This window comes from Mus pahari, unplaced genomic scaffold, assembly GCF_900095145.1.
Source record: "Mus pahari unplaced genomic scaffold, PAHARI_EIJ_v1.1 scaffold_10131_1, whole genome shotgun sequence".
NCBI classification, from domain to species: Eukaryota; Metazoa; Chordata; class Mammalia; order Rodentia; family Muridae; genus Mus; species Mus pahari.
Genome location: NW_018394049.1, coordinates 11,951 through 26,045, shown reverse-complemented (window position 1 = coordinate 26,045; position 14,095 = coordinate 11,951). Strand labels below are relative to the sequence as shown.

At 41.8% G+C, this 14,095-nt stretch overlaps 1 protein-coding gene across 1 annotated transcript in view; it reads left to right on the top strand.

The window, feature by feature from the left end:
- The window catches only part of LOC110315849 (mas-related G-protein coupled receptor member A2-like), a 19,058-nt gene extending 6,088 nt beyond the window's left edge, over positions 1-12,970 (top strand). The window contains exon 2 of the mRNA XM_021189797.1: positions 11,967-12,970. Coding sequence (XP_021045456.1) covers positions 11,967-12,954 — 988 coding nt within the window. The 3' untranslated portion in view covers positions 12,955-12,970. The remainder of the gene's footprint in view (positions 1-11,966) is intronic.
- Positions 12,971-14,095: the final 1,125 nt, after the last annotated feature.

The window sequence follows — 14,095 nt, the reverse complement described above, 5'->3', positions numbered from 1 at the left end:
TCTTTCTCTCTCTCTCTCTCTCTCTCTCTCTCTCTCTCTCTCTCTCTCTCTCTCTCACACACACACACACACACACACACACACACACACACACAAACACACAATTGTCTTTCAAGCTTTCTGGTTTTACTTAATACATTACTCTTACTAGCTTCCAACACTTCATCTCTTCCTCTTGTGAAATTCTTCCCTGCTGGGCTCTGGTGTGTGGAGCTATCTTTCTTCCTTGAATGTGTAGGATCTCTTGGGAGTCTGTGGTGCTCAGTAGGTGGCCATGAATTGCTTAGTTGTGCCTGTCTGGGGGAGGGGGTTATTTACTACTCTGTCACTTTCAAGGAATAATATTGTCACAAAGCAATCTTGGTTGACATGAGAGACATCCAGATTTCCTGTGTTTCTTTTTATCAAGTGAATGGCTGTAAGAACATGTGTTTCTGCATTTTAGAATTCCAGGCAAAATTTGATGTGTATCATTTTGTAAGTAGGTTAAACTCTTTGATTCTTGTGTTTGATCTTTTTTTTTTTTTTTTCCCTCTGTATAGCCCTGGCTGTCTTGGAACTCACTTTGTAGACCAGGCTGGTCTCGAACTCGGAAATCTGCCTACCTCTGCCTCCCCAGTGCTGGGATTAAAGGAGTGCACCACCACGCCCAGCTGTGTTCGATCTCTTAATAGTGGCCAAGAGCTCTCAAAAATTGCAGTCATATCCATCTGTCTTTTCTTCATTGCTTCATGGATATAATATTTCCTGAACCTTCTCTTGAGTTCCTGCTCCTCTTCTGCATGGTGTAGCCTGCTGCACATCCTTCCTGCTGGGTTTTACCTTAATGTATGTTTTAAACTTCAACATTTTTCCATTTGGGTTTGGGTTTGATTTTGAGTAGTTTGGTTTTGTTTTTTGGATTTTTTGGTATTTTGTTTGGCTTTGTTTGGGTTTTTTGTTTGTTTGTTTGTTTGTTCTAGCTTCACTTTTCTTGCTGATCTTCTCTGCCTGTTACTGACTTACCTCAGCAAGTGTTGTGTTGCTGCTGCTGCTACTGATGCTGCTACCAACCAGTGCTGCTTTAGTTTTGTTTTATTAAAATAGGGTCTCACCTTGTAACCATGCCTAACCTAGAACTTGCTTTGTAGACCAGGCTAGACTTGAACTCACAGAGACCCACCTGTCTTTGCGTCCTGAGAGCTGAGACTTACAGAGTGCACCTCCATATCCAGACTCACCTATGTTTTCAGCTGACACCCTCTCTTCCTCAGTTTGTTCAAATATGTCTAGAGGATGTTCATAATCTTTAACACAGGGCTATTGAATTATTTATCTGGCATTTCAACAATTTTGGTGTATTTATATTCCATTATTAGGGAATTAATCCATTCTTTAATATATCACACCACCTTACTTTCCATATCCCTTGATTTTGTACCCTGAAACATGTACTGCAGAAATTAGGCTGTAGCTGCCCCTTGTGTTTGGCTTTATTACCTCTTTAGCAGTTAGTACTTTCTGCCCAAATAGATCTGGTGCCAAGATAACAAACAAGTTCCTAGGTCCACACTGCTTGTTTGAGTAGACATTCACAGCCAACGGAGGTGGAATGTACATTTGGGCATGGCTATATAAAAAATGTTTGGTGTTGTCTATCCAAAAGACTTGACTTTCCCACCTCTCCTGAAATAATCTACCTCCTTGGGAACAGTGAGCAAGCTAGGAAATGCTGGGACCCCTCCCCCAGTACATGCTTCTGGGCTATAAAGACACACACACACACACCCTCTGAAACAGGGTTTCTCTGTGTAACCCTAGTTGTCCTGGTACTCACTCTGTAGACCATGCTGGCCTGGAACTCACACAGATCCTCTGCCTCCCAAGTGTTGGGATCAAAGGTGGCACTACCACACAGGTGCAGATAGAGTCTTAAACCTTGGTTTTGCAGAGAAACAATCTATGGGGCTTTTTTCTTTTGATTGAGGCCCTACTTAGGTCCAGAGAATTGTGTCTCCTATGCCTTTGTTTATTATTCTATGTTAGGGTCTATTTTTTTTTCTGTAAATCTAAAGTTCAGGATTTCGGGGGTTTTCCTTGTCTTGGTCTACAGTGTGGTATTATTCCTCCTGCCTCTCAAAGGACTCACTTCTCCTGACAGCCTTGCAACTGATGAATGGAAATGTAGGGAGGTCCCAGATAATTCTCTATCTTCCCCCATCTGTCTTCATTATGGAAAGCCTATACATTCACCACAGCATCTTCAGGAGAACTGAGAAAACTAGGCACCAGACTAGGATACCTGGTTTTAGTATTTTTTAAGATACCTTAGAAGCAGAAAGGGAAACTTGCCTGTATCACCTCTCCACACATTAGTGGGAGAGATTTCTGCTAAATGAAGAAAATAAAGTAAATTGAGTTCAATCCTTAGACTAAAAATCTTGTATCAGGTGTTTCATTGTGACACCTAGTGCCAGTCAGAACCCCACATCCCTTCCTCTAAGCAAAGGGCCCAGAACTGAGCCTCTAGAACTACACTAGCCCAGAGCTAATGGCTGTCTCTCCCATCTCTACCACACCTCACCATGACAGAAGACTCCAGCACTGGGAGATAAGGCAAGAAACTGAACTTGTGATTTAGCCTTACAGAATATCAGACCCACTTCAGTGAAATCCAACAAGAGACAGAGTTAAAACACTTCATCCACTGCCCAGCGTTTTCATACTGACCCTCTAACCCAACCCTGGCAGGCCACAGAGACTGTCCCCTAAAGGGACAGGTTTTGGTTTCACTTGCTGCAACAGCACACTTAGGCTGGGCTTTAAGAGATCCCCGACATAGTGCAGATTCCTTCATCCATGAGCTCTCTGGTATAACTGACTTCAGCATACCACAGCATCCAACTCCCAACCTCACATGACACATCACTGACTAAAGTCCCAGCCACTGACTTAAAACAAAGGAGAATCCTCAAGGTGTTGCTTAGAATTCAGTGTGAGCCATATGATTTCTCTTCCCAAGAGGGAGACCATTGTGAAGCCTCTGGACCTATCCCCATGCCAGATGGGAAGAACAGTAGCCCACTGTGGGTTGGGTTGGGTTCTGCCCTGGCGTGCTTACCTGTATCCAACCAAGCTATTTTTAACCATGAATTTTCCTCAACAAAAGGAAGCCTGTAACAGAAAAATCCTGCTCCTCCCAATAGCTACAGGGTCTCTGTGGACTTAGGGATGTCAGTGTTTCCTACCACAATGCCCACTACAGCCCTCTCCCAGTCCCAGGCAATAATGACTTAGGAAAACACATAAAATCAACACCAAACCATTGTATTAGAGCTATGGGTGCACCACAGCTAGAAAGAGTCCTACAGTGCCTGAGCACATGCTGGTGAACAGAAGAGGTGCCTGCATCTAACACAGAGCCAGCCTGAGACTCCTGAAGGTATACTTCCCTTTTATGTGGTCCTCTAGCAACTTTTAAATCCACCTTTGAACTTAGGACAAACCTGTGCTTGGTGTGCCTCCTAGTGGTGAGACAGCGACAACACCCCCTAACAGCAAGATCACCACAAACCTCAAGTTTGGGAGCTCAGAGTAAATGAGCAAGCTGCTTAGCATCTCTAGGTGCACACAGTCAGATTGTGAGCACTAAATCCATAACGCATTCCTTGAATACATAGATGGTATGCTTGCCAATACGCTCAAGAGATTTCAAGGAGGCCTGAGGGTGGTATATGTGTGTTTGGCACACACAAGCCTCAGCTTCAGTCCTCAACTATAGAAAATAAAAATCATGACCTTTGCTAATGAACAAAATAAAGGAAGGGAGATTCTGGGAAGATTATTCAGGTGGTAAAGTGCCTTTTGCACAAGCATGAGGCCCAGAACTCAAACACTTGGCACCTCACATAAAACCAGGCATGGCATATACCAATAAAGAAAGCAGAGAAAGGAGGGTCCTTCCAGGCTTGTTGGCCAATTAGTCTGACTAAGTAAGTGAGCTGTAGGCTCAGTGAGATGCTCTGTCTTAAAAACTAAGCTATCAAACATTTGAGAAAAACAACAATGGACATCAGTCTCTGCACACACACACACACACACACACACACACACACACACACACTGACACACACACACACCAAAACCAAAACTCAAGTAAAATCACCCAAACAGACCCAAAAAATGACATTTCTTAAAATTCATTACTTTTAAAATGCCAAAGATGAAACTTAATGGATAGGTCCGAAAGGAATGTGTCTCAACATAATAAACACCACACTCAGTGAGGCCCAGGAAAACCTGAAAGCCTTTTCTCTAAGATCTCAAATAAAACAAGAAAAGTCAAAGATGCTTGATTTTACTGTATTATTCAACATAATAATTGTCTTAGTTAGGGTTTTATTGCTGAGAACATACACAATGACCAAGGCAAATCTTTTTTACTTTTTATTGGATATTTTATTTACATTTCAAATGTTATCCCCTTTCCTGGTTTCCCCTCCAAAAAACACACTCCCCCTATTCCCTACCTGATACACCAGCTCGCCAAGTCACCCACTCCTGCTTCCTGGCCCTGGCTTTTCCCCACATTGCGGCATAGGCCCTTCATATGACAAAGGGCTTCTCTTCCCATTGATGACTGACTAGGCCATCCTCTGTTGCATAAGCAGCTGGAGCAATGAGTTCCACCATGTGTGCTCTTTGGTTGGTGGTTTAGTCTCTGGGAGCTCTGGGGTTATGGGCTAGTTCATATTTTTGTTCCCCCCTATGGGGCTGCAAACCCCTTCAGCTCATTGGATCCTTTCTCTAGTCCTTTCATTGGAGACCCTGTGCTCAGTCCAATGGATGGCTGTGAGCATCCACCTCTGAATTTGTCAAACACTGGCTGAGCCTCTCAGGAGACCACTATATCAGGGTCCTGTCAGCAAAATCTTGCTGGCATATGCAATAGTGTCTTGGTTTGGTGGTTGTATATGGGATGGATCCCCTGGTGGGGCAGTCTCTGGATGGTCCTTTCTTCTGTCTCAGCTCCGAACTTTGTCTCTGTAACTCCTTCCATGGATATTTTGTTCCCTATTCAAAGAAGGAACTAAATATCCACATTTTAGTCTTCCTTCTCCTTAAATTTCATGTGTTTTCCAGATTGTATCTTGGGTAGTCTAAGTTTCTGGGTTAATATCCACTTATCAGTAAGTGCATATCATGTGTGTTCTTTTGTGATTGGGTTACCTCACTAAGGAAGATATTCTCCAGATCCATCCATTTGCCTCAGAATTTAATAAATTCATTCTTTTTAATTGCTGAGTAGTACTCCATTGTGGAAATGTACCATGTTTTCTGTATCCATTCCTCCGTTGAAGGATATCTGGGTTCTTTCCAGCTTCTAATACAAATAAGGCTGCTATGAACATAGTGGAGCATGTGTCTTTATTACAAGTTGGAGCATATTCTGGGCATATGCCCAGGAGAGGTATTGCTGGATCTTCAGGTAATACTATGTCCAATTATCTGAGGAACCACCAGACTGATTTTAAGAGTGGTTGTACCAGCTTGCAATCCCACCAGCAATGGAGGAGTGTTCCTCTTTCTCCACATCCTTGTCAGCATTGCTGTCCCCCGAATTTCTGATCTAAGCCATTCTGACTGATGTGAGGTGGAATATCAGGGTTTTTTTGATTTGCGTTTTCCTGATAATTAAGGATGTTGAACATTTTTTCAGGTGTTTCTCAGCAATTCAGTATTCCAGAGTTGGGAATTCTTTGTTTAGTACTGTACCCCAATTTTAATAGGGTTATTTGATTTTCTGGAGTCCATCTTCTTAGTTCTTTATGTACATCGGATATTAGTTCCCTATCTGATTTAGGATTGGTAAAGATCCTTTTCCGATCTGTTGGTGTTCTTTTTGTCTTATTGACATTGTATTTTGCCTTACAGAAGCTTTGCAGTTTTATGAGNTCNCATTTGTCAGTTCTCGATCTTACAGCACAAGCCATTGTTGTTCTGTTCAGGAATTTTTCATCTGTGCACATATCTTGGAGGTTTTTGCCCACTTTCTCCTCTATAAGTTTCAGTGTCTCTGGTTTTATGTTGTGGTCCTTGATCCACTTAGACTTGACCTTGACACAAGGAGATAAGAATGAATAGGGATTGCATTGAATCTGTAGTTTGCGTTCAGCAAGATAGCCATTTTTACTATGTTAATCCTGCCAATCCATGAGCATGGGAGAGTTTTCCACCTTCGGAGATCTTCTTCAATTTCTTTCTTCAGAGACTTGAAGTTCTTACCATGTAGATTTTTCACTTCCGTTGTTAGAGTTACACCAAAGTATTTTATATTATTTGTGATTATTGTGAAGGGTGTGGTTTCCCTAATTTCTCTCTCAACCTGTTTATCCTTTGTGTAGAGAAAGGCCACTGATTTGTTTGAGTTAATTTTACATCCAGGTACTTCACTGAAGCTGTTGATCAGGTTTAGGATTTCCATTTTGGAATTTTGATGGTCACTCATATATACTACCATACCATCTCAAATAGTGATATTTTGACTTCTTCCTTTCCAATTTGGATCCCATTGATCTCCTTTTGTTGTCNAATTGCTCTGGCTAGGACTTCAAGTACTATATTGAATAGGTAGGGAGAAAGTGGGCAGCCTTGTCTAGTCCCTGATTTTAGTGAGATTGCTTCAAGTTTCCCTCCATTTAGTTTGATGTTGGCTACCAGTTTGCTGTATATTGCTTTACTATGTTTAGGTATGGGCCTTGAATCCCTGATCTTTCCAGGACATTTATCATGAACTGGTGGTGTTGGATTTTGTCAAATGCTTTCTCACAATCTAATATGATGATCATGTGGTTCTTTTCTATGAGTTTGTTTATATAGTGGATTTTGTTGATGGATTTCCATATATTGAACCATCCCTGCATGCCTGGAATGAAGCCTACTTAATCATGATGGATGATCATTGTGGTGTGTTCTTGGATTCTGTTAGCGAGAATTGTATTGAGTATTTTTGCATCAATATTCATAAGGGAAATTGGTCTGAAGTTCTATTTCTTTGTTGGGTCTTTATGTGCTTTAGGTATCACAGTAATTGTGGCTTCATAGAATGAATTGGGTAGAGTACCTTCTGTTTCTATTTTGTGGAATAGTTTGAGAAGTCTTGGAATTAGGTCTTCTTTGAAGGTCTGATAGAACTCTGCACTAAACCTATCTGGTCCTGGGGATTTTTTGGCTGGGAGACTATTAATGACTATTTCTATTTCTTTAGGGGATATGGAGCTGTTTAGATCATTAATCTGATCCTGATTTAACTTTGGTACCTGGTATCTGTCTAGGAAGTTGTCCATTTCATCCAGGTTTTCCAGTTTTGTTGAGTAGCCCTTTGTAGTAGGATCTGATGGTATTTTGGACTTCCTCCTGTTCTGTTGTTATATCTCTCTTTACATTTCTGATTTTGTTAATTAGGATACTGTCCCTGTGCCCTCTAGTTAGTCTGGCTAAGGGTTTATCTATCTTGTTGATTTTCTCAAAGAACCAGCTCTTGGTTTGGCTGATTCTTTTTGTTTCCACTGGGTTGAATTCCACCCTAATTTTGATTATTTCTTGCTGTCTACTCCTCTTGGGTAAATTTGCTTCTTTTTGTTCTAGAGCTTTTAGGTGTGCTGTCAAGCTGCTGGTGTATTCTCTCTCTAGTTTCTTTTTGGAGGGACTCAGAGCTATAAGTTTTCCTCTTAGGACTGCTTTCATTGTGTCCTATAATTTTGGGTATGTTGTGGCTTCATTTTCATTAAAATCTAAAATGTCTTTAATTTATTTTATTTCTTTCTTGACCAAGTTATCATTGAGTAGAGTGTTATTCAGCTTCCATGTTTATGTGTGCTTTCTATTATTTATGTTGTTATTGAAGATCAGTCTTAGTCCATGTTTATCTGAGCAACTCTTATAAGGACAAAATTTAATTGTTAGCTGGTTTACAGGCTCAGTGGTTCAGTGCATTATCATCAATGCAGGAACATGGCAGCATCCAGGCAGGCTGGCATGGTGCAGGAGGAGCTGAGAGTTCTACCTCTTCATCTGAAGGCTGCTAGCAGAGTACTGCCTTCCAGGCAGCTAGGATGAGGATCTTATAACCCATACCCAAAGAGACACACCTACTCCAAAGGGCCACACCTAATTCTGCCACATCCTGGGCCACGCATATATAAACCATCACAGGATTATAAGTCCTTGCTGGTGAGTTCAAGGAAGATAAATGATTTAAATATTAATTAAGAGTGAGAAAGTCCAGTCCTGACTTTTTCAGGTGACAATGTCTGACTTATATTAATAGCTCTAAGTCCCCCCAAAAGGCCACTGGAACTAATAAACAAACCCAGTACACAGAGAGGATGCTAGAGAAAGCTGTGACCCCAAGGAACACACTGTCACTGACCTATTTCATCCAAGTAGGCCACAACTCCCAGAAACACAACCATCATATGGAGTCCACCAATGGTTTAATATATTTATTGCATCCATTAACATCAGATGAGCTCTGGATGTGACCTTACACACATATAGAAAGATATGCTTCATGGATCTCCCACATGTTTCTTAACCTAATCAAATTTACAATCAAGATGAACTGTGACAAAATCCACCCCTTCCCAACCTGATCACATTAAACCACAAGGTTTTATGGTTGATCCTCAAATGATTTCTGTCTCTCTCACAACAAAAAATCCACCCAGTCCAACTGTAAAAGTCCCAAAGCTTTAGCAGATACAACATTATAAATTCAGACTCTCCTGGGACTCAGGATGTACTTTCAGCCATGATTACCTATAATAATGTAAAAATTATATAATCCCATCAAACTGTGACACAGAGAAAACATCACCATCCCAATGGGGATAGAAGGAGAAATGGATAGAAAGGATAGTATCACAGCACGAAAAAAACACAGCAGGGAGCACACTGTGGCCCAGGTTCAACATCTACAGCATATGATATCATGATCTAAGTGCCAACAGGCTTGGGCAGCTAAGCTTCTAGAGACTTGCTGTTTGCAACCCACTTGGCCTCTCTTTGGAGCTGGTTCCACTTGGTGTCTGTGCATTTCCTATGCAGAATTGTTTATCTATGTCATCTCCAACATCCTGGAATTTGCATTACACTTTAGGCTTTACTCTGAAGGTTCACTTATCACACTCTTGGGGCATCCCCTGTAAAGAATGCACCCTGCTACACACTGTCAGACTTTCTAGATTTCCTTTGGAATTCCAGTCAAATATTTCACCATCCATTTATTTTTGTATTCTGTATGCACCACAAGAACAATGGCTATAGCTGGGCGTGGTGGCACACGCCTTTAATCCCAGCACTTGGGAGGCAGAGGCAGGCAGATTTCTGAGTTCAAGGCCAGCCTGGTCTACAAAGTGAGTTCCAGGACAGCCAGGGCTATACAGAGAAACCCTGTCTCGAAAAATGAAAAAAATAAAAAAAGAACAATGGCTATATCTAATACCAATTAAGCAGTACCTGGACACCCACGAGTCTGGACCTCAATAGCCTCTGAGAACTTCAGCACACGAACCTGAGAAAGCATTTCCACTGCTGTAAGAATGTCCTGGGTTGTCAGTTGTCCCACAGGAAAGTCTTTCAAGTTACTGTTCTAGTTTACAGCCTTGAGCATGCAATGGTCTGGCCAGAGAATCTTCAAATACCTTCAGAAATATTTCTCTTTAATGGTCAAAGCATTTCTTGTTTGTTTAGGTTGGTTTGGTTGGGTTGGGTTTGTTGAGTGGGTTTTTTTTTTTCAATTCAACATAAGCCTAAACAAACCAAGAGAGAATTGAGAAAATGCCTCTATCAGATTGGATGGCATGCAAGTCTGTAGTCATTTTGTACACTAATGATTGAGCAAAAGGGACACACATACTGTGTAATCCTTGAGTAGTAATCTAGTTAATAGTGGTACCCCATGTGATGTAGAGCATCACAGTGGAACTCTGCAGGGATGTTATGGACCATTTTGGTGTGTATAGTGTTGTAGAGCATCACTGAGGGAGTGTGTAGTTAATCATACCATCATGTTAGGCTTCTGTGCTTATATAGGATCATGTTAGGAGTGTGTAGTGAAGAAGGGCATCATTTTGGTATTGTGTCAAGGAATAGAGTTCACACAATATTATGGCAGTGTAGATGAAAAAATTATTGTAGTCAAGCTGATTCTGGTCCATGGGGCCGCAGAACAGACCCAAGAGCTGAACTACGACCTTGAAGGAATGTTATACGGATTATTTAAGCAATGGAACGTTAGTGATAGGGGAGAAGAACGGGCTGTAGCATTGTCCAATCATGTTTTGACATAAGGGGTTGAGCTAGGGAGTTTTCACCAATCAGGTTAGGAGTAAGTTCCTAGGCCTGGGAAGAGAAAGTTAGTTTGGCCCTTCCAGCAAGATGCAGAAGCTGCCCCTGAGATATCTGGACTCTGACAACTATTTCCTTATACTAGAAGCTGTTCAGCTACTGGGGAGTCCTCAGCTCCCTCTGGGTCCTGGGATTTAGTTTCTATGATTAAATGGAGTTTGAAAATGAAATGGTAGTTCTTAGAATTGGTTTCCTTTGCTTGTTACCAGCAAATATGTATTAATAAAATATGTCTTTAACAAAAGGTGTGTTCAATCAAAACAACCCTGAGATTCCACCTCACACCAGTCAGAATGGCTAAAATCAAAAACTTAGCAGCAGATGAGTGACAGTAGATGCTAGCAAGAGTGTGGAGAAAGAGGAACACTCCTCCATTGCTGGTGGGAATGCAAGCTGGGACAACCACTCTAGAAATTAATTTGGTATTTCCTCAAAAAATTTGACATAGTACTACTGGAGGATACAGCACTACCACTCCTGGGCATATATCCAGAAGATGCTCCAACATGTAATAAGGATACATGCTCTACTATGTTTATAGCAGCCTTATTTATAATAGCTAGGAGATGGAAAGAACCTAGATTTCCCTCAACAGAGTAATTGATACAAAAAATGGTACATTTACACAATGGAGTACTACTCAGCATTAAAAATGATGAATTCATGACATTCTTAGGCANATGGATAGAACTAGAAAATATCATCCTAAATTAAGTAACCCAATCACAAAAGAACACACGTGGTATGCACTCACTGATAAGTGGATACTAGCCCCAAAGCTGCAAATAACCAGGATAAAATTCATAGACCGCATGAAGGAAGACCAAAATATGGGTTCTTCAGTGCTTCTTAGAAGGAGAACAAAATACTCACAGCAGCAAATATGGAGATAAATTGTAGAGGATAGACTAAAGGAAAGGTCACCCAGAGAATGTCCCACCTGAGGATTCATCCCATATACAGTTACCAAACCCAGACAATATCTTGGATATGAAGAAGTGCATTCTGAAAGGAGCCTGATAAGGCTGTCTCTTGAGAGGCCCTGCCAACGCCTTACAAATACAGAGGTGGATGTTAGCAGCCAACCATTAGATTGAGCACAGGGTCCCTAGTAGAGAAGTTAGAGAAAGGACTGTGGGAGTTGAAGGGGTTTGCAACCCCACAGGAAGAACAACAACATCAACCAACCAGACCCCCCCCCTACCCAGCTCTCAGGAACTAAGCCATCAACAAAGGAGTATACATGGCTCCACCTGCATATGTGACAAGGATGGCCATGCCATGCATCAATGGAAGAAGAAGTCTTTGAACCTATGAAGGCTCTATAGATAGAGTAGGGGAATGGAGGGCAGAGAGGTGGGAGTGGATGGGTGGGTGGAGGAACACCCTCATAGAAGCAGGGGGAGGGAGGATGGGGTAGGGAGTATCCTGGAGGGGGAAAAGCAGGAAAGGGAATAATATTTGAAATTTAAATGAAGAAAATATGCAATAGAATTAAACGACAAAAACAACAACAAAAGGAAACCAAAAGGGGAGTTCATAGGGAAGGCCTCATGTATCCTTTGTGTTCCCTGCAGCACTGGTGCAGCATTTCTGGCCCTTGAGAACTCAGCCTCACCAACCGCACCCACAACAACAAATCCAATGGACGAAATCCTCCATGGAAGTACCCACATCAGGATTCTGATCCCACACTTGATGATCCTCATCTTTGGACTGGTCGGGCTGACAGGAAACGCCATTGTGTTCTGGCTCCTGGGCTTCTGCTTGTACAGGAATGCCTTCTCAGTCTACATCCTAAACTTGGCTTTGGCTGACTTCCTCTTCCTCCTCGGTCAAATCATAGTTTCCACCCTGTTTCTTCTCAAGGTTTCCTACCTCAACATTATCTTTCTCTTGTGCTTTAACACCACCCTGATGGTTGTCTACGTTGCAGGCCTGAGCATACTCAGTGCCATCAGCACTGAGCGCTGCCTCTCTGTCCTGTGCCCCATCTGGTATCGCTGCCACCGCCCAGAACACACATCAACTGTCATGTGTGCTGTGATCTGGGTCCTGTCCCTGTTGATCTGCATTCTGAATAGGTATTTTTGCGGTTTCTTAGATATCATATATGAAAATGACAATGGGTGTCTGGCATCGAACTTGTTTATGGCAGCATACATCATGTTTTTGCTTGTGGTCCTCTGTCTGTCCAGCCTGGCTCTGCTGGCCAGGTTGTTCTGTGGCACTGGGCAGATGAAGCTTCCCAGATTGTATGTGACCATCTTGCTGACTGTTTTGGTTTTTCTCCTCTGTGGGTTGCCTTTTGCCGTCCACAACTTCCTGATATTCAGTATGAAGGATTATTTTCATGTATTTGACATTAATCTTTATCTGGCATCAATTGTCCTGACTGCTATTAACAGCTGTGCCAACCCCATCATTTACTTCTTTGTAGGCTCCTTCAGGCATAGGTTAAAGGACCAGACACTCAAAATGGTTCTCCAAAGTGCACTGCAGGACACTCCAGAGACAGCTGAAAACATGGTGGAGATGTCAAGAAGCAAAGCAGAGCCAGGATGAAGAGCCTCTGCCAGGAGTTATAGAAAGTTATAGGCTGTCATGTGTGTGCTCGCAATTGAACTTAGGTCATCTGGAAGGGAGTCTTAACTGATGATCCCCATTTTAACTCTTTAACACCTAATTTCAATGTCTTCTTTCTTGTTTTCCTTTCCCCATAGGAACCAATCAAACCTTAGGCTTCCAGTCTCCCTGCTTGCACCATTCAAATGCTGAAATTGGAAAATGGCATAACATCAAATTAAAACATTCCACAAAGAAAAAAAAAGGAATAAGAAAACTATGAGACACTGATGGAAGAAAGGTTTGGCCAGATGTTCATCTCATGGAGGATTAGTACTCAGAATATTCAAAGAACTAAAAATATTAAACACGAATAGGAAAAAAATCATTCAATCAACATGATTGTGGTGGATTGAATGAGAATAGCCCCTGTAAGCTCATAGCTTTGAATACTTGGTCCTTAGTTAGTGGCTTCTGTGGGAGGACTGAGAGATATGGCCTTGCTAGAGGAAGTTTGTCATTAAGTACGGGCTCTAAATTTTCTTATATCCTTTCTTTCATTCTTCCTTTTCTTTCTTTCTTCCTTTCTTTCTTTTTCTATTGGTTATTTTATTTATGTACATTTCAACTGTTTCCCCCTTTCCCAGTTTCCTCTCCAAACCCCCCATCCCATACCCCTCCCCTTTGCCTCTATAAGGCTGCTCCTCCACCCACCCAAACAGTAACAAATTTTATGGTAAATAAAGAAAACTTCAAAACCTTTCTAGTAAATCAGGAAGGTTTTTCACTCCTTCCCTTGGGATGTCCGGGAGCTGATGCAAAGCAAGTGGGGAAGGATGGAGTGGAGCCCAGTTCAGAGGCCTGAGTCTTCCCTGAGGTGTCTGAGCCCAGAAACACTGGGAAGGGAAAAGAAAGGATGAAGCTAAGTCCAGAAGGGGTGGGTCCAAGTCCAACAGGGAAAGCCTGGGGTAGGTGTTCTCAAAAGATTTCAATGATAAGCTCTTCAGTGTTACAACTCTTTTACAAAACATCTCTCTTAGAGGATATGAAACAGCTTGTGCCCAAACATATTATTTGGGATGCATCATGGGCTAGGTTCTTCTTCTTTTTTTAAAAAGATTTATTTATTTATTATATGTAA